Below are 20111 nucleotides of genomic sequence, written 5' to 3' on the forward strand. Positions count from 1 at the left end.
GACTAATTGTTCCCATTGTCAGGAAATTTCTCCTTATTTCTAGGTTGCTTCTCTCCTTGATTAGTTTCCATCCGTTGCTTCTTGTCCTGCTCTCAAGTCCTTTGGAGAATAGCTTGACTCCCTCTTCTTTGGGGCAGCCCTGAGATATCGGAACACTGCTATCATGTCACCCCTAGTCCTTCTTTTCATGAAACTAGACATAACCAATTCCAGCAACTGTTCTTATATGTTTTATTCCCCCGTCCCCTAATCATCTTTGTTGCTCTTCTCTGCACTCTTTTTAGAGTCTCAAGATCTTTTTTACATCGTGGTGACCAAAACTGAATGCAGTATTCCAAGTGTGGCCTTACCAAGGCATTATAAAGTGGTATTAACACTTCACCTGATCTTGATTCTGTCCCTCTGTTGATGAAGCCTAGGACTGTGTTGGCTTTTTTTGTAGCTGCAACACACTCCTGGCTCATATTTAACTGATTGTCCACTAGGACTCCAAGTCCCCTCTCACAGTTACTGCTATTGAGCCAGGTACCACCTAGTCTACACCTGAACATTTGGTTTTTCTTGCCTAAGTCCATGCTTTTACATGTCTCACCTGTCAACTTGCAAAGCTTTCAAGTTGCCATGAGCAGGAGGGAGGGAGAACCGAAGTGAATTCCATACATTCTTTCTGACCGCAATCAGAAGGAGGGTGTTAGGTTTCACAGCCAGCCAAAGTGGTTAATTGGAGAATGTGATTTATGACATGGCCAGAGAGGAGGGGAGAGACAGGGTCATAGGGGAACGTAAATCTATGTAGGATCAGTCCTAACTGCATCCGAGTATTGCCGGAATGTTGCTCCTAATAAATGAATATATTTCCTTTGAAGTTTGGATCATGGCTCATGAATTAATTAGGGCATCTTTCGGAAACTTGACATCACCATTGAACTGCATCTTGCTGGATATTAGGGAAGCAAGAAAAAAATGATTCAGTTTGCATTTGAATTTTCAGTGCACGAAGCAAAATACCCAAAGCTAAATTAAGTTCTTCCAAATTCACCATTTCCTTTATTTTACAACACAATTAAAAAAAGAAAAAAGAAATTAACGGGAAATTTATTAACCATAAAAATGTGGATGACAATAGTGAAACAAATGAATTCTTCGAAGTGTTAATACCACTTTATACTTGGTAAGGGCATACTTGGAATATTGCATCCAGTTTTGGTCACCATGGTGTTAAAAAAAAATTGGAGGCTCTAGAAAGAGTGCAGAGAAGAGCAACAAAGATGATTAGGGGACTGGAGGCTAAAACATATGAAGAACGGTTGATGGAATTGGGTATGTCTAATTTAATGAAAATGAGAAAAGCAGAGCTAGATGAATCACAAGTTGGAATTAAGATTGCCGGGAGAAATATCAACAATCTCAGATATGCAGATGATATCACTCTTAACGGCAGAAAGTGAAGAGGAACTAAAGAGCCTCTTGATGGGGGTAAAGGAGGTGAGTGCAAAAGTTAGCTTGAAACTCAATATTAAGAACATAAATAAATTACATAAAGAAAATAAATAAAGAAAACTAAGATCATGGCATCCGGCCCTTTCAATTCCTGGCAAATAGATGGGAAAGAAATGGAGGTAGTGACAGATTTTATTTTCCTGGGCTCCAAGATCACCGCAGATGGGGGCTGCAGCCAAGAAATTAAAAGACGCTTGCTCCTGGGGAGGAAAGCTATGGCAAACCTAGACAGCATACTAAAAAGCAGAGACATCGCCCTGCCAACAAAAGTGCGTATAGTCAAGGCGATGGTTTTCCCAGTTGCAATGTCTGGCTGTGAAAGTTGGACCATAAGAAAGGCTGAGCGCCAAAGAATTGAGGCCTTTGAACTGTGGTGCTGGAGAAGACTCCTGCGAGTCCCTTGGACTGGAAGGCGATCAAACCGGTCAGTCCTAGAAGAGATCAACCCTGACTGCTCTTTAAAAGGCCAGATCCTGAAGAGGAAACTCAAGAACTTTGGCCACCTAATGAGAAGGAAGGACTCCCTGGAGAAGAGCCTAATGCTGGGAACGATGGAGGGCCAAAGAAGAAGGGGACGGCAGAGAACGAGGTGGCTGGATGGAGTCACTGGAGCAGTCGGCGTGACCTTAAATGGATTCCAGAGGATGGTAGAGGACAGGAAGGCCTAGAGGAACATTGTCCATGGGGTTGCGATGGATCAGACATGACTTCACAACTAACAACAACAACAGTTTAATAAAAAGAAGGACTAGGAGGGCCATGATAGTAGCGTTCCAATATTTGAGGGGCTGCCACAAAGAAGAGGGGGTCAACCTATTCTCCAAAGCACCTGAAGGCAGGACAAGAAGCAATGAATGGAGGCTAATCAAGGAGAGAAGCAACCTGGAACTAAGGAGAAATTTCCTGAGAGTGAGAACAATTATTCAGTGAAACAACTTGCCTCCAGAAGTTGTGGATGCTCCAACACTGGAAGTTTTTAAGAAGTTGTTGGATAATCATTTGTCTGAAATGGTGTAGGGTTTCCTGCCTAAGCAGGGGGTTGGACTAGAAGACCTCCAAGGTCCCTTCCAACTCTATTTCGCTATATTCTTTGAAGGAAAATATTTCCAAAATATTAGGCCAAATCGCAATCACAAATGTAATTGTCAAAAGCGCGCTAGGAGAAATAGGCAACCAAAAAAAAAAAAAAACAGCTATGTTTTGAAATTTCTAAATTTCAGCAAACCAAACACAAAGGGGACAACTTGGGGAAAAATAATTGGGAAAACCTCGCCGTTCCCAACACAAATCAGAATCCCTTCTGGGGGGGAAAAACGATCCAATGATTATTTTTATTTTTCATCTGCAAAGTATTTAGCAACCAGCAAAGTCCCCCAGCGAGAATTGGAGAGCGAAAGACAAACCCCCAAATGCTTTAAATTGTTCCACCACCAGTAAACAAACCGGCTGTTATTCCCAGAGTGACGTCAAAGAAGAGCAAATGATGCCACGAACAAATCGGTGCCCGGAACATTTGTGACTTATTTATGCACCAGATGCTCGCTTAGATTTTCAACGCAAGTGAATTTGCAAAGGGGACTTTGAGATTTCTGGCCTAGACCAATATCTACAGGTAATTTATGCACGCTGTTGTTGTGCCTGGTTTTTTTTTTTAAAAAAAATAGCTCTGATTTTTCCATTTGTGCGCAATTTATTATTTTATTTGATTTTTTTAAAGCTCGCTTTTACTACTTCGTAAGTAGCTAGGGATGCGGTGGTTCAGTGGCTAAGACGCTGAGCTTGTCAATCAAAAGGTCGGCAGTTCAGCCGTTCGAATCCCTAGTGCCGCGTAATGGGGTGAGCTCCCGTGACTTGTCCCGGCTTCTGCCAACCTAGCAGTTCGAAAGCACGTAAAAAAATGCAAGTAGAAAAATAGGGACAATCTTTGGTGGGCAGGGAACAGCGTTTTGTGCGCCTTTGACGTTTAGTCATGCCGGCCACATGACCATGGAGACGTCTTCGGACAACGCTGCCTCTTTGGCTTTGAAACGGAGATGAGCACCGCCCCCTAGAGTCAGGAATGACTAGCACATATGTGCGAGGGGAACCTTTACCTTTAAGTAACTCAAGGCGGCAAATATACCTAATACTTCTTCCTCCTCTTTTTCCCACAATAATAATTCTGGGAGGTGGGTTGGACGGAGAGAGGGGAACTGGCCCAAAGTTATCCAGCTGGCTTTCGCGCCTCAGGCAGGACTAGAACTCACTATCTCCTGGTGATCGATCCAAAGTCTTCCATATAGCTTTCATGCCTAAGGCAGGAGTAGAACTCACCATCTCCTGGTGATCGACCCGAAGTCCCCCATATAGCTTTCGTGCCTAAGGCAGGACTAGAACTCACTTTCTCCTGGTGATTGGCCCAAAGTCACCCAGGCAGCTCTCATGTCTAAGGTGGACTAGAACTCACCGTCTCCTGGTGATTGGCCCAAAGTCACCTAGCCAACTTTGTCGCCAAAGGTGGGTCTAAAATTCACCATCTCCTGGTGTTCAAACCAATGGCTTTCATGCCTAAGGCAGGACTAGAACTCACTTTCTCCTGGTGATTCACCCAAAGTCACATAGGCAGTTTACATGTCTCTAAAGTGGACTAGAACTCTCTGTCATCTGGTGACTGGCCCCAAGTCACCCAGCTGGCTTGCATGCCTAAGGCAGGACTTAAACTCAGTCACCTGGTGATTGGCCCAAAGTCACCTAGCCATCTTTCACGCCAAAGGCGGGTCTAAAATTCCCCGTCTCCTGGTGATTGGTCAAAATCACCAGCCACCTTTCATGCCTAAAGCGGGACTAGAACTCACCGTCTCCTGGTTTCTATGCGATCACACTCCCCATTAGGTCAAATACGGGCCTGATACAAGTGTGCAACGGCCAAATTGAAGAAGATGTGTGCGTGTATACACACAAAGAGGAATAAACTCCTAAAAGATGCAAAATTGCATATAACGGGCAACTTTTATTTTAATCAGGCACATGCTATGTATGTATAAAAGATTTTCTTTCCTCAGCCTTTTTCGCCCAGTTCGGTTGGGACTCCGTGCCTAGCAAAATCCTGAATTTTGTGAAATTCCTGGGAAATCTGCAAGCTCAGCTGAAGGGCACCAGCTTGGAGAAGAGTAGCAAGCAAACGTCCGGCATGTCAGCGAGTATCTTAAAGATATATTTGTTTACAGCAGCCTTGAGTTGGCTTAGAGATTCGGATGCCAAGTTTCTGTTCACAGGGTAAGGTTGCAGAAGAGAAGCGAAGGACCACTTCAGCAAAAAGACATCCAAAATAGTCTATGGAGATTCTCCGTCATCCAGGTCATGATTGTCCTCAAAGGTAATTTTTCAAGACTTGCTTTGTTTTTCTTTGAGGATGTTTCGCTTCTCCTCCAAGAAGCTTCTTCAGCTCTGACTGGTTGGTGGGGAATGGAAGGATTTATGTTCCTTACAGACAGCTGGTCATTTGTCTGTAGAGATTCTCAGTCATCCAAGGTCATGGTTGTCCCCAAAGATGCTTTTTCAGGAGGCAACTCGACTCTCTTGGTTTTTCTTTGAAGACCTTTTGCTTCTCATCCAAGAAGCTTCTTCAGCTCGGAATATCATCCCTTCAGATGAGCTGAAGAAGCTTCTTGGATGAGAAGCGAAATGTCTTCAAAGAAAAACCAGAAAATCCAGTTGCCTCTTGACATCCAAAATAGCTGACAAATCCACAACACCTTGCCCTACCGCAATTCACAGCCAACAGTTCTTCAGTGTGAGGTCCCTAAATCAGGAGTGGGCAACTGTGGCCCTTTTACAACCTGTGGACTTCAACTCCCAGAATTCCTGAGACAAGACAAGCTTTAATAAAAACTGCAAGAGTCTTCTCATTTGGCCGAAAACACCCCTCTGCAGGTACAGGCAGTCCTTGACTTACAAGGACTGAGTGAGAATTAAGTGAATTTGGCCTCATTTCTGGCCACAGCTGTTAAATGAATAACTCTGCAGTTATTAAGTTAGTGACAGGGTTGTTAAGTGAATCTGGCTGCCCCATTGACTTTGCTCGTCAGACCCCCGGGGACGCAGCAACCGTCATAAATATGAGTCAGCTGCCCAGGGTCTGAATTTTGATCATGTGACCACAGGGGCGGGGTTTGCAACGGTCGTAAAGGTGGAAAACAATCATAAGTCTCTTTTTTCAGTGCCGTTGCAACTTTGAACGGTCACTAAACGAAATGTTGTAAGTTGAGGACTACCCGTATTCCTCTACTCACAACCATTCATTTAGCGACTGTTCGAAGTTATAATGGCACTAAAAAAAAAGTGACTTTTGAGCAGTCCTCGCACTTATGACCATCACAGCATCCCTGTGGTACTGTGATCAACATTCGGGCACTTGGCAACTGACATCCGACAAGAAAGTCAAAGGGAGAAGCGAGATTCATTTAATGACCGCATGATTCACTTAACAACTACAGCGATTCGCTTAACAACAGTGGCTAAAGGTCAGAAAAGTGGGCAAAAGTTACTCATTCACTGTCTCACTGAGTAACAGAAATTCGGGGCTCAATTGTGGTCGTAACTCGAAGACTATTTATAATCCCTATGTCCAATGCAATGCAATGCAAATTTATTTTTTATTAAAATAAATTGAATAAATAAAATAAATAAACGCAGAAGACAGAAAGAAATATTATTATAACTTGCCGCCAGCCCCTTTCTTACATCTTTAAAATCTACGAGTATTAACTTTCTGGTGCACCCCAAAACTACAACTCCATTCAACATTGTGCCGTAAGTAGATCCCCCCAAAAAAGATTCAAGACCCCTGGTCTGATGTAACCCCAGATTTAAGCTAAACACCACAACCTATATTTCCTTTTGGGGAAGGTGGCGGAAATCTCCTACTCCACTTTTAAGATTTTCTGTTAAAAAAAAAAACACACCCCCAAAACGCATGCATTTCCTTTAGAGAAAACCAGGAAAAACAAGTTTAGAGAGAGAGAGAAAAAAAACATATTGAGGTTCAGCAACGCTTCGGATGCACGATACTCACCCGCCACCGTCAGCTCCCAAAGCCCTAAAGCCGGAAATCCTAACCCCTGAATACGCCGGCGATTGGTTCATCTCGGTTAAATCCCAGAGAGGTGGGAAGGGACGGGGGTGTTTGGCAGAGAAAAAACTTCTTTGGGGTCGATTCAGGTTGTGGTCTTAACCCCGCCACCTTGAGGTCTCATCCTAACCTAGAAGCATTCGGGGGTTTTTAGACCGCCATCCTTTTCTCGTGGGGTGCAAATTTAGGGCCCAACCAAGAGACCCGATGTTGTCACACCGAGGACGGAGGGAAAAAAGGAGCCAACGGAGCAGCGACCAAAGAACTGGATCAACCAGCGTGCCTAAGAGGATAGCTTTAACCTAGAGATTAGATTCATTACCTGATATATTAATAGCACAGACTTTGCACAGAGAAAGGCAGCTCGGCTTCAAGTCCCTTATGGTGCAGCAGAGGCACAAAAAAATAAATAAAAAAACATCACCAAGGATAGGCGTAGTTGCTTCGGGCATGTAGACCCGATCTGAAGGCCGGAGGGGAAGGAAACGGGGAGGGAAGAGGGTGGTTGGCATTGCAAACAGATCCCGCAGTTCTCGGGCGGCATCGTTTCTCCGAGGAGCGGCTGTTTGCAAGCCTCTTGGCAGAAGGGAGCACCATCTGCAAGAAGATAGGATGGGGACAGCCCGTTGCGTCGCCCAGCCAGCCAGGTGTTCAGGCTGGATTTGGCCATTTTTGTGCACCTCTGGAGTCCTTCCCTGGGACAGGCAGACGCGGAGGCTGGGGTGGTGTTAAAAGATATCGTGGCGGGAGGTAATCTGTTCCAAGTCAAGTGGCAATTGATAGCGGTAGCTGACAGCACTTAGACTTATATAATGCTTCACAGTGTTTTGCAGCCCTCTCTAAGCGGTTTACAGAGTCAGCCTATTTGCCCCCAACAATCTGGGTCCTCATTTTATCCACCTCGGGAGGACAATAGGCTGAGTCAGGATCAAACTCCTGGCAGTGGGCAGAGTCATCCTGCAATACTGCAGACAGATAGATAGATAGATAGATAGATAGATAGATAGATAGATAGATAGATAGATAGATAGATAGATAGGATAGACAGAGATGATAGAGAGAGGGAGGGAGGGAGGGAGGGAGGGATAGATAGATAGATAGATAGATAGATAGATAGATAGATAGATAGATAGATAAATAGATAATATGCAGATAGGCAGGTAGGCAGGCAAGCAGGCAGGTAGGTAGGTAGATAGGCAGGCAGGCAGAAAGACAGACAGACAGACAGATAGGCAGATGGATGGATGGATGGATGGATGGATAGATGGATAGATAGATAGATAGATAAATAGATAGATAGATAGGATAGACAGAGATGATAGAGAGAGGGAGGGAGGGAGGGAGGGAGGGAGGGAGGGATAGATAGATAGATAGATAGATAGATAGATAGATAGATAGATAGATAGATAGATAGATATGATAGAGGGATGGATGGATGGATGGATGGATGGATGGATGGATGGATGGATGGATGGATGGATTAGATAGATAGATAGATAGATAGATAGATAGATAGATAGATAGATAGATAGATAGATAGATAGATAGATAGATAGATAGATAGACGGATGGATGGATGGATAGATAGATAGATAGATAGATAGATATGCAGATAGACAGGCAGGCAGGCAGATAGGTAGGTAGGTAGGTAGGTAGGTAGGTAGGCAGGCAGGCAGGCAGGCAGACAGACAGACAGACACCATAAATGAGAGAGAGAGAGAGAGAGAGAGAGAGAGAGAGAGAGAGAGAGAGAGAGAGAGAGAGAGAGAAAGAGAGAAAGAGGGAACAATAGCAATAGCACTTAGACTTATATACCGCTTTTCAGTGCGCTTTACACAGTCAGCCTCTTGCCCCCAGCAATCTGGCTCCTCATTTTACTGACCTCAGAAGGATGGAAGGCTGAGTCAACCTTGAGCCTGGTGAGACTCGAACTGCCAAACTGCAGGCAGCCGGCAATCAGCAGAAGTAGCCTTAGGGTGATTTTGGTGATCCGATGGCGATTTTCTCAATGCCGATAGTGTTCCAGGGGTGCTCCAGAATCTTTTGGGATTGCAGGAGTAAGTGGCCAAAAAGGTCTATATTTCATTTTAATCCGTGGAAGGCTCAAACTGCCCCCTAGTGGCAAATACGGGCACTCCTTGATACGGTATACCAAAAGGGTTTTCATTACCGTTCGTTTAGTGACCGTTCGAAGTTACAACGGCACTGGAAAAAGCGGCTTGCGGCCATTTTTCACACTTGTGGCCGTTTCAGCTGCCCCACGGTCACACGATTCATCCACTCGGCCACCGGTCCATATTTATGACGGTGCCATCTTTGCTTTCTTTTTCTACAGTTGGTTCCAGGTCTTCGCATTTTGCGATTTTTCGCCAGTTCCTTCTCTTCTCTTCTGCTCTCTCCAGGTGCCGACACCTCCGCTATCCTGCCTTTTTTGTCCTGCTTATTGACAATTGTCGTGCATGTTACTGTTGTGGCCCGTCAGCGGCCTGTGCAGCTAGTAGCTGATTCCGACAGCGAGGAGGCTGGTGTGGTGCTGCGCCAGCAGCCTGTGCAGCTGGCACTCGAGTCAGACAATGAGGAGGCTGGAGAAGATGTGGTGCCAGAGGCGGGGATTCAGCCAGGGCCTTCAGAACCTCCAGAAGCTTCCATGGGTGAAAAGGAAGAAGAGGAGGAGCTTTTTCTTGATGCACGGGCGTGCAGAGCTGCCAAAAGGCAGGAGTGGTTCCTCAGGAGGAGGTCTCCTCAAGAGTAAGGCTTGGGGCTAATTGGCCACTCCCTTACCCTATTTAAGGAAGGATGACGACTGAGGCAATTTGCAGGGAACAACTTCGTTCACTCTCCTTCGTGTCTTGATCTTAGTTCTCTGCAAATTGCTTCTGGGCTTTCTGCCAACCGTAGTAAGGTTACGATTATTTATTCTTTGGATTCTTGTAGGTTGTTAAGAAAGTTAATTAACAGCCTTTGTTTGAAAAAGACTGATTTAATTTAGGAAACTAAGGTCTGTACAGACTTCGTGTGTGCTGCGTTCTTTGGGGTCCGTAGCTGGGGCAGGACACCAGGTTACTAACTTAACGCATGCAGTGATTCAACTTAACAACTGTGATAAGAAAAGCCGTAACATACACATACATACATACCTGTGTATGGTTTGCCAATGGCACAGTGGCAGATAGGACAATGCTCCAGAGGGTTAACAAGGTGATATTCAGCCACGTTTTTGAGGCCATAACAATATCTGAATCCCACCGCTGGTTAACATCATTGCCCCCCAGAGGATCATTGGTTGCCCCCTCCCCTCTTTGGAAGAGCTTTATAGTTCCCGCTTCCTTAAGAAAGTTCAAAACATTCTTAAGGATCCATCTCATCCTGGGCAGCCTCTTTTTTTTTTTGAACTATTACCATCTGGCAGACGGTACAGGACAATAAACACAAGGACAAATAGGCTGAAAAACAGCTTCTATCCCAGAGCAGTAACTATATTGAATTCTACTGTACAGTGTGGGTGTCTGCAACCTGTGGCTCCGGAGCCGCATGTGGCTCTTTGGGCCCTCTGCTGTGGCTCCCTGTTGGATGATCTCACCGCTGGCTGGCCCCACCCCTCGCCCTCCCCTCCCAGTCACTCCTCACCTGGCCTGAGAAGGTAAGGGTGACGGCAGGGGATGGAGCAGCGGCCAGGGCAGAGAAAGAGAGATACAGAGAGAGGGGGAGAGAGAGAGATAGAGAGGAAGGGAGGGGGTAGGGGGAAGGGGAGAGAGAGAGATGTCAAAAGGGTTTTGTGGTTCCCATTGTTTTTTAGCAACCAGTTCTCTGCCCTAATGACCGGCTGGGTAGGCGTGGCTAGGGGGGCTGTCATGTGACTGGTGAAAGTGAGTGATGTCGAGTTGGCCACGCCCACCGAGGTTTTGTGGCTCCCGGTGTTTTCTTTTCTGTGGGAAATGGGTCCAAATGGCTCTTGGAGAGTTTAAGGTTGCAGACCCCGGGTACAGCGAAATATTAATGCAGTATCAGGGGTTTTTCAATTCAATTGCATAGAATGCGACGGATGCGTGTTTTTGTTTTATTTTTATAGTTATAATGTACACTGAAGATGGCATTTAACGTCGTTGTAGGAGGTGCAATGACAATAAAGTAAAGTATAAGTATAAAATGGGCCGCAAAACTCAACCAATGTCTCACTTAACAACAGAAATGTGTGGCTTCAAATTGTGGTCGCAAATCGGGGACTGTCTTGTACTGAAGAAGTGGGGAAGGAAGAATGGCACTTATCTTTACAATTGCTAAATGACTCCCCCTCCCTTCCCTGGTATTTTGGGGGAGGAAACAAGCACAGGATTATACTTACGAGTATAATACGAGACCACTTGCTGCAACCGATAACCTCCCACCAACCAATACGCTCTCACAGAGTAGGCCTACTCATAGTACCATCATTAAAACAATGTCGTCTAGTAGTTCCAAGGGAGAGAGCCTTCTCTGTGGGGGCACCTACTCTTTGGAACAAAATACCCCCTGGAATACGAATAATCCCAGATCTTCGCACTTTCCGACATGCCCTGAAGACCTTTCTGTTTCACCAAGCAGGGCTAGCATAAACATCTAAATTCTATGCCAAGGTCTTAGCAGATACACCAAGTTGACTCAAATTATTATTTACTGTTTATATATATATTAAAAAAATATTATATGTATATGAAATCTTATTCTGTTCACCGCCCTGAGTCCTTCGGGAGAAGGGCGGTATAGAAATTCAATAAATAATAATAATAATAATAATAATAATAATAATAATAATAATAATAATAATAATAATAATAATGATCTATGCCAGTTTTTCTCCCCCAATCTTGGCAACTTGAAGATGTGTGGCCTGTGTGCGAAAGCAACGACATGGCAACACAACCGAAGGGAAGAGAGGTTGATGAAAATCTTTTTTGAGGTTCTGGGTTTGGGACAAGTGGCAAAAAAAATCTATATTTCATTTACGATTCACCTTTGCTTTCTAATCAGTGGAAGGATTAAACTGCCCCCTAGTGGCAGATACGGGCAGCCCCTGATACGGTATAGCAGAAGAGCCAGTGGTCTACTATAGAGGTAGTCCTCGACTTACAACAGTTCCTTTAGTGACCGTTCGAAGTTAGAATAGCACTGGCTCCTATTTTTATTTTATTTTTTTTAATTTGATTTATATGCCGCCCTTCTCCGGAGACTCAGGGCGGCTTACAGTGCGTTAAGCAATAGCCTTCATACTTTTGTATATTTTATACAAAGTCAGCTTATTGCCCCCACAAACTGGGTCCTCATTTCACCTACCTTAGAAAGGATGGAAGGCTGAGTCAACCTTGAGCCTTGGAGAGATTCGAACCAGCAGAAATTGCAGGCAGCTGTGTTAATAACAGGGTGCACTAAACCCCTGTACTATCAAGGCTCTTTATGACGGTCACAAAGTCCCGGGGTCACGTGATCCCCTTTTGTGACCTTCTGACGACGGGGGGAGGGGAAGCCGGATTCTACTTAATGACCGTGTTGCTAATTTAGGAACGGCAGTGATTCGCTTAACAACCGTGGCAAGAAAGGTCGTAAAATGGGGCAAAATTCCCTTAACAAATGTCTCGCTTAGCAACAGAAATGGTGGGCTCAATTGTGGTTGTAAGTCGAGGAGTTCCTGAATGATATGTGAGAAAGGCCTACAACAGGGGTGTCAAACTCGATTTCACTGTGGGCCGCATCAGGGTTTTGTTTGACCTTGGAGGGCCAGGGGCAGCGGTGAAATGCTCCCAGTTCAGACCGGATCGCCCGATCCGGTAGTGATGGCGGCGGGTGGTTCGGAGAACCGGTAGCAAAAATCCCTGTGCCCCCCCCCCCCACCATGCCCAGCTGAGCTGCACAATCATCAGAGGCTTTTTTTTTTTAACTTTTCAAAGCATTTTTTCTACAACCTCTTCCAATGAAAAAACACTCTTAAAAGTAAAAAAAAAATAAGCCTCTGATGATTGTGCGGCTCAGCTGGGATCGTCAGAGGCTTTTCAAAGCATTTTTTTCTGCAACCTCTTGGCCGAAGAGGTGGTAAAAAAAAATGCTTTGAAAAGTCTCTGACGATCCCAGATGAGTTGCCTGATCAGCAGAGGCTTATTTTTTTTTTTACTTTTAAGAGTGTTTTTTCATTGGAAGAGGTTGTAGAAAAAATGCTTTGAAAAGTTTAAAAAAAAAAATTGGCCACGCCCACCCAGTCACATTACTACCCCCCACCAAGCCACGCCCACAGAACCCGTAGTAACACATTTTACATTTCACCCCTGGCCGGGGGGCATGGTCAGGGGCGTGGGCATGGTGGGCATGACACCGTACTCGTGTCAGGGGCACCTGTGGTGGCCAAGTGCTAAGGCAGGACTTCCCTGAGAGCCTCCCTCCCTCTCATTATAATCTTTCCTCCTTTCCTTTCCTTTCCTTTCCTTTCCTTTCCTTTCCTTTCCTTCTTTCCTTTCCTTTCCTATCCTTTCCTTTTCAACTTTCCTTCTTTCCTTTCCTTTCCTTTCCTTTCCTTTCCTTTCCTTTCCTTCTTTCCTTTCTTTTCCTTTCCTTTTCAACTTTCCTTTCCTTTCCTTTCAATTTTCCTTCTTTCCTTTCCTTTCCTTTCCTTTCCTTCTTTCCTTTCCTTTCCTATCCTTTCCTTTTCAACTTTCCTCCTTTCCTTTCCTTTCCTTTCCTTTCCTTTCCTTTCCTTTCCTTTCCTTTCCTTTCCTTTCCTTCTTTCCTTTCTTTTCCTTTCCTTTTCAACTTTCCTTTCCTTTCCTTTCAATTTTCCTTCTTTCCTTTCCTTTCCTTTCCTTTCCTTTCCTTTCCTTTCCTTTCCTTTCCTTTCCTTCTTTCCTTTCCTTTCCTTTCCTTTCCTTTCCTTTCCTTCTTTCCTTTCTTTTCCTTTCCTTTTCAACTTTCCTTTCCTTTCCTTTCAATTTTCCTTCTTTCCTTTCCTTTCCTTTCCTTTCCTTCTTTCCTTTCCTTTCCTTTTCAACTTTCCTTTCCTTTCCTTCTTTCCTTTCCTTTCTTTTCCTTCTTTCCTTTCCTATCCTTTCCTTTCCTTCTTTCCTTTCCTTTCCTTCTTTCTTTTCCTATTCTTTTCTTTCTTTTCCTTTTCTTTCCTTTCCTTTCTTCTCTTCCTTCCTTCCTTCCTTTCCTCCCTCCCTCCCTTTTCCTTCCCTCCCCATTCATTCTTTCTTCTTCCTTCTCCTCTTTCCTTCTTTTTCCTTCCTTGCTCTCTTCCCATCTTCCCTTCTTTGTCTTTCCTCTTCCCCTTTCTCCTTTCCCGTCCCTTCTTGGATGCTCAAATGCAAAAGGGGAAACATTTCTCCTTTGGTTTGGTTTTTCGTCTGTTTTGCTAGCCCTCTGCCAGCCAAAACGGAGCCTGTGGGGGGGGGCCTGCAGCCCTTCCTGTGCCCCATTTTCGGTCTGGACGGCCCCCTGCAGTCCTCTGCCCGGGGGGACCACGCAGAGGCCCCGCGAGTTGGTCCTTTGCTCTTTTCAGGCAGGCCCTGCGGATGACATCTAAATACCCCACAGGCCTGATGCTGCCCACAGGCCTTGAGTTTGACACCGGTGGCCTAGAGCCGTGATGGCAAACCTATGGCACGCGTGCCACAGAGAGCCATATTGGTGGGCACGCGAGCATTGCCCTGGCTCAGCTCTGGCACGTGCCAGTCAGCTGATTTTCAGGCATTCTGGGCCCACTGGAAGGCTATTTTCGGCCTCCGGAGGCCTCAAGGGAGGTGGGGAAGGGCGGTTTTTGCCCTCACCAGGCTCCTAGAAAGGCTCTGCAGGCTGGGGAGAGTGAAGAATGGGCCTTCCAGTCCCACTGGAAGTCGGCAAACGGGCCATTTCCGGCCTCCAGAGGGCCTCCGGGGGGATGGGGAAGGCTGTTTTTGCCCTCCCCAGGCTCCAAGTAAGCCTCTGGTGCCTGGGGAGGGCGAAAAACGGGCCTACTGGGCCCACTGTGCCATCACGTGCCAAAAGTGGGAGGAGCGCAGGGGTGTCACGCGTGCCTGTGTGTGGGGAGTGGGGCGCACTGAATTATGGGTGTGGGCATGCGTGGGTGTGACCCCCCCAAGCTTCCCCACGCTTTTGGCACACGACGGCAAAAAGGTTAGCCGTCACTGGCCTAGAGGGGCAAAGAGAGGCTGTCAAGAGAATGATCGGGGAAGAGGATGCATAGCCCAGAGATGCACAAGGGGAGCAGGAGGCGATTCAGAAGGGACCCTCCTTGCTTTCTTGGACAATACAGGTAGTCCTCGGCTTATAACAGTTCACTTAGTGACCATTCAAAGTTATTAAGTTATTATTAGTTATTAAAACTAATAACCAGTTATAAAGAGAGCCAAGGTGGCGCAGAGGTTAGAGTGCTGTACTGCAGCTACTTCAGCTGACTGCTAGTTCAGCAGATCAGCAGATCAAATCTCACCAGCTCAAGGTTGACTCAGCCTTCCATCCTTCCGAGGTGGGTAAAATAAGGACCCAGATTGTTGGGGGCAGGATGCTATTTAGTATACTGTCGATTGTTGTAAGCCACCCAGAGTCCTCGGAGAGTGGGCGGCATAGAAATATGATTAATAAAATGAATAAATAAATAAAATAAAACTAATAATCAATTATTAACAACAACTGAAGTATTCACTTAACAACTATGGCAAGAACAGTCGCAAAATTTATTTATTTATTTTATTTTATTTTATTTTGAATTTATATACCGCACCTTCTTCCGAGGGACTCAGGGTGGTGTACAGCCAGCTAAAAACATACAATACAAACATTAAAAACAATTAAAAGGATATATTAAATGGGGCCAAACCCGCTTAACAAACGTCTTGCTTAGCAACATCAATTTGGGCTCAGTTATGGTCGTAGGACAAGCTATAATCAAGAGATAGCCAAGAAGGCAAAATTTATTTCTGGTTGGAAACTATATACAGCACGGACCGAAATTTAACACTTCAGGAAAAAAAATTATATCTGCCTGTTCCCAAGAGTGCAAACACGTCTGTTCTACTTGCTTTGTTTTTCTGTAATTGTGGAAAAGAAATGCACTTTGTTCCATTAAGAGAGGCAGGCCACGGCTTGTATTAAGCTAATGCAGCGTGGCTAGGCATGGTAGGGAAGGCGTAAACCGGGGTTTCAAACTGTATTTTGCAGAATCTGGAAATTCCACAAAAACTTGACGAGGGCGAAAGGCAAATGAATAACATCATTGAATATATATGGGTAGTTCTCGACTTACGGCCATAACTGAACCCAACATTTCAAGCCTAAGGCAAGACTAGAACTCACTGTCTCCTGGTGATTAGCCCAAAGTCATCCAGCTGATTTTCGAGCCCAAGGCAGAATCATCTCTTGGTGATTGGCCCAAAGTCATTCAGCCGGCTTTCATGGCTAAGGTAGGACTAGAATTCACTGTCTCCTGGTGATTGGCGCAAAGTCACCAGCCAGCTTTCATGCCAAAGGCAGGACTAGAATTCACTGCCTCCTGGTGATTAGTACAAAGTCACCCAGTCAGCTTTTAAACCTAAGGCAGGACTAGAATTCACAGCCTCCTGGTGTTTGACGCAAAGTCACCAGCTGGCTTTCATGCCAAAGGCAGGACTAGAATTCACTGTCTCCTGGTGATTGGTACAAAGTCACCCAGTCAGCTTTTAAGCCTAAGGCGGGACTAGAATTCACTGCCTCCTGGTGTTTGACGCAAAGTCACCAGCCAGCTTTCATGCCAAAGGCAGGACTAGAACTCACTGTCTCCTGGTGATTGGCCCAAAGTCTCCTTGCTGATGTTCCTGCCTAAGACAAGACTAGAATTCACCATCTCCTGTTGATTGGCCCAAAGTCACCCAGTTGGCTTTCGTGCCTAATGCGGGACTAGAACTCACTGTCTCCTGGTGATTGGCCCAAAGTCACCCAGTTGGCTTTCGTGCCTAATGCGGGACTAGAACTCACTGTCTCCTGGTGATTGGCCCAAAGTCACCTTGCTGATGTTCCTACCTAAGACAAGACTAGAATTCACCATCTCCTGTTGATTGGCCCAAAGTCACCCAGTTGGCTTTCGTGCCTAATGCGGGACTAGAACTCACTGTCTCCTGGTGATTGGCCCAAAGTCTCCTTGCTGATGTTCCTGCCTAAGACAAGACTAGAATTCACCATCTCCTGTTGATTGGCCCAAAGTCACCCAGTTGGCTTTCGTGCCTAATGCGGGACTAGAACTCACTGTCTCCTGGTGATTGGCCCAAAGTCACCCAGTTGGCTTTCGTGCCTAATGCGGGACTAGAACTCACTGTCTCCTGGTGATTGGCCCAAAGTCACCTTGCTGATGTTCCTACCTAAGACAAGACTAGAATTCACCATCTCCTGTTGATTGGCCCAAAGTCACCCAGTTGGCTTTCGTGCCTAATGCGGGACTAGAACTCACTGTCTCCTAATTTCTAGCCTGGTACCTTAACCACTAAAGCAAACTGGCTCCAAATTAGTAACTCAAATGAACAATGGACAAAGCTCAATAACTTTTCATTTTGATTTTGCACGTCGCACAAACACTGCTTGGTAGTTGATGGATCTCTTGTATTGTGTAAACTTAAAAAAAAAAAGAATTAATTGAATACTCAGTGAGTCATATAAACATTTGGAGCAGGTGCCCGCAAATCCACGCTTCTGTTGTGGTTGGAAGAGTTTGACTCAAAACCACAACTTCACACCTCTTTTTTCTTTTCCCGAAACAAACAAAATAAATATACAGGTAGTCCTCAAGGTATGACCACAACGGAGCCCAAAATTTACATTGCTAAGGAAGGCAGTTGTTAACTGAGTTATGCCCCATTTTACGACCTTTTTTTTTTGCCACCCTTGTTAAGTGAATCACGGCAGATTTGCTTTTTTCAGTGCCGTTGTAACTTTGAATGTTCACTAAACGAATGGTTGTAAATCAAGGATTACCCGTAAGCTAATCGAATAACTAAATCTAATAAAGAAATTGAATGAATGAATGAGCTGCACCGATTGAGTGAAAACTGGTCATGTCACTTTTTCAGTGCCTTGGTAGCACAGTGGTTTAATGCACCCTGTTATTAACACAGCTGCCTGCAATTTCTGCAGGTTCGAATCTTACCAGGCTCAAGGTTGACTCAGCCGTCCATCCTTTCTAAGGTAGGTTAAATAAGGACCCAGTTTGTGGGGGCAATAAACTGACTTTGTATAAATATACAAAAGGATGAAGGCTATTGCTTAACGCATTGTAAGCCGCCCTGAATCTCTGGAGAAGGGCGGCATATAAATCAAAGTAAAAAAAAAACAAAAAAAAAACGGTCATTAACACATGTTGGTTGTAAATTGAGGACTACCTTTAAATTAACCTAATAAAGAAATCTAATAAAGAAATTGATTGAGTGAGTGATTGAATTAATGAATGATTGATTGATTGAATGAATGAATGAATGATTGATTGAATGATTGAATGATTGATTGAATGATTGATTGCATGATTGATTGAATGATTGATTGAATTTTTTAAAAATTTGATTTATATGCCGCCCTTCTCCGGAGACTCAGGGCGGCTTACAATGCGTTAAGCAATAGCCTTCATCCTTTTGTATATTTATACAAAGTCAGCTTATTGCCCCCACAAACTGGGTCCTCAATTTACCTACCTTAGAAAGGATGGAAGGCTGAGTCAACCTTGAGCCTGGTGAGATTGGAACTTGCAGTAATTGCAGACAGCTGGTGTTAATCACAATGCTATCAGTCTGCTGAGCCACCAAGCCCTTTGATTGAATGATTGATTGAATGATTGAATGATTGATTGAATGAATGAGGATACAACAGGAATAATTCCACAAACAAGAACTCCACACCTCTCAGCCCCCTTCTGGACTTTTGTACCCAAAACACCTGAATTGACAAGACAACCACACACCCCCAAGAGACAACATGCCAAACTCTACACATTAACTATCTTAATCCTCTATTGTCTCACACCGATTTGCTGTTAAAAGTAAAGGCAGGCCAGCTGCGTCAGGCGCCAAACCCCAATTTCACTGCCCCCCCCCCGCGCCAATGAGGCTTCTAGGAGGCGAGGGATTTTTTTTCTTTTAATTTGATTTATATGCCGCCCTTCTCCGGAGACTCAGGGCGGCTTACAATACGCTAAGCAATAGCCTTCATCCTTTTGTATATTTATACAAAGTCAGCTTATTGCCCCCACAAACTGGGTCCTCAATTTACCCACCTTAGAAAGGATGGAAGGCTGAGTCAACCTTGAGCCTTGGAGAGATTTGAACCAGCAGTAAATTGCAGGCAGCTGTGTTAATGACAGGGTGCGTAGACCACTGTACTCTCAAGGCTCAAAAAAAGGAGAGGAGGAACAGAAAAGCCCAGAACAGAACAACAACAAAAAAAAAACAGAGTTAGAGGGGGACCTTAGAGGCCTTCTAGTCCAACCCAAGCAGGAAACCCTATATACCATTTTTGACAAATGGCACTCATACTCTAGTGACCCTGAGGACACAGATAAACCTCCAGGCAGCCTCAAGGACCCTCAGAAAGGATGCCAATAACCAGCTGTTTGCAAGGAGTAGAAATCCTTCCGTTCCCCACCAATCCAAGTCAGAGCTGAAGAAGCTTCTTGGAGGAGAAGCGAAACATCTTCAAAAGAAAAAACCAGAAAGTCTTGACAGTTGCCTCTTGACAAAAAAATCCCCATGACCAGGAATGCCTGAGCATCTCCATACAGACCTTCTTGACCACATGGGGGGGGGGTCCAATTCCTCTCGCAAACCTCCCCAGCGATGGAGCCCAAGCCCTTACAAACTTCTGGTGGCAAGCCGTTCCGCTGGTTCTCCTCCTCCCAACCCTCGGGAAAATTCCTCCCTTGCTTCGTTTCTCAAGGTTGCTCCTCTCCTCTCCTCCATCGCTTTCCATCCCAACCCGGCTTTTCTCTTGTCTTTCCCTAACGCCCCCGAGGTAGAGCCTCCACCTCCAGGAGCAGTCTACCCTGCACATCTGCCTTGAGCCCACCAGGAAAGGCGTTTTCCGGATTTTTCTTCCTTTTTCTTTTTTTATTTATTTAAATTGCAGTATATATATATATAAAAAAAAGGCGCCTCCGCTGCACCCCGGAGGAAGCAATGCGAGCAACAGGCGTCCCAAAGCGCCGCGCCCGTCCCGGAGTAAAGCGAGAGGATCTCGCACCCAGAGCCCCCGAAGGGGGAAGCCCCCCATTTCCCTCCGCCGCAGCCCCCCAAAGCCCTTCGGGGTCTCTGACCTGCCGTCGCCTCTGCCCGCCCCGTCGGTGACTCCTTGCTCGGCGGCGGCGGCCAGAGCTGCAGCCATCGTCGCCTCCGATCATCAGCTGTTGAGAGCCAGGCAGGCGAGAGGGAGGGGCGGAGCCGCGTTCCGCCGCGCGGCTTTCTGGGATGCGTAGTTCGCCCGCGGAAAGGAAAGCCCTTCTGGCCGACGCGGTGGACTACGCGGCCCAGGGAGC

The 20111-nt window shown here is 45.5% G+C and overlaps 2 protein-coding genes across 7 annotated transcripts in view; one reads left to right on the forward strand and one right to left on the reverse strand.

The window, feature by feature from the left end:
• Window positions 1–20026, reverse strand: part of UCKL1 (uridine-cytidine kinase 1 like 1) — a 65708-nt gene extending 45682 nt beyond the window's left edge. For 2 of the 6 annotated variants that reach the window (XM_060684346.2, XM_087890996.1), the window contains exon 1: window positions 19893–20026. In XM_060684346.2, the coding sequence (XP_060540329.1) occupies window positions 19893–19960 (68 nt within the window). In that variant the 5' untranslated portion in view covers window positions 19961–20026. Of the gene's footprint in view, window positions 1–6553; window positions 7165–19892 lie in introns of those variants that run through there. The other 4 variants (XM_060684347.2, XM_087890997.1, XM_060684344.2 and 1 more) reach the window with 2 other exon arrangements.
• On the forward strand, window positions 3012–9423 carry LOC117654858 (uncharacterized). Its single transcript, XM_087890998.1, has 3 exons — window positions 3012–3112; window positions 4542–4855; window positions 9013–9423. Exons 2-3 carry the CDS (start codon window positions 4840–4842, stop codon window positions 9360–9362), a joined length of 366 nt encoding a protein of 121 aa, XP_087747124.1. The 5' UTR covers window positions 3012–3112; window positions 4542–4839; the 3' UTR covers window positions 9363–9423.
• Window positions 20027–20111: the final 85 nt, after the last annotated feature.

This window comes from Pantherophis guttatus, chromosome 3, assembly GCF_059756535.1.
Source record: "Pantherophis guttatus breed Tessera chromosome 3, ASM5975653v1, whole genome shotgun sequence".
Taxonomy (NCBI): domain Eukaryota; kingdom Metazoa; phylum Chordata; class Lepidosauria; order Squamata; family Colubridae; genus Pantherophis; species Pantherophis guttatus.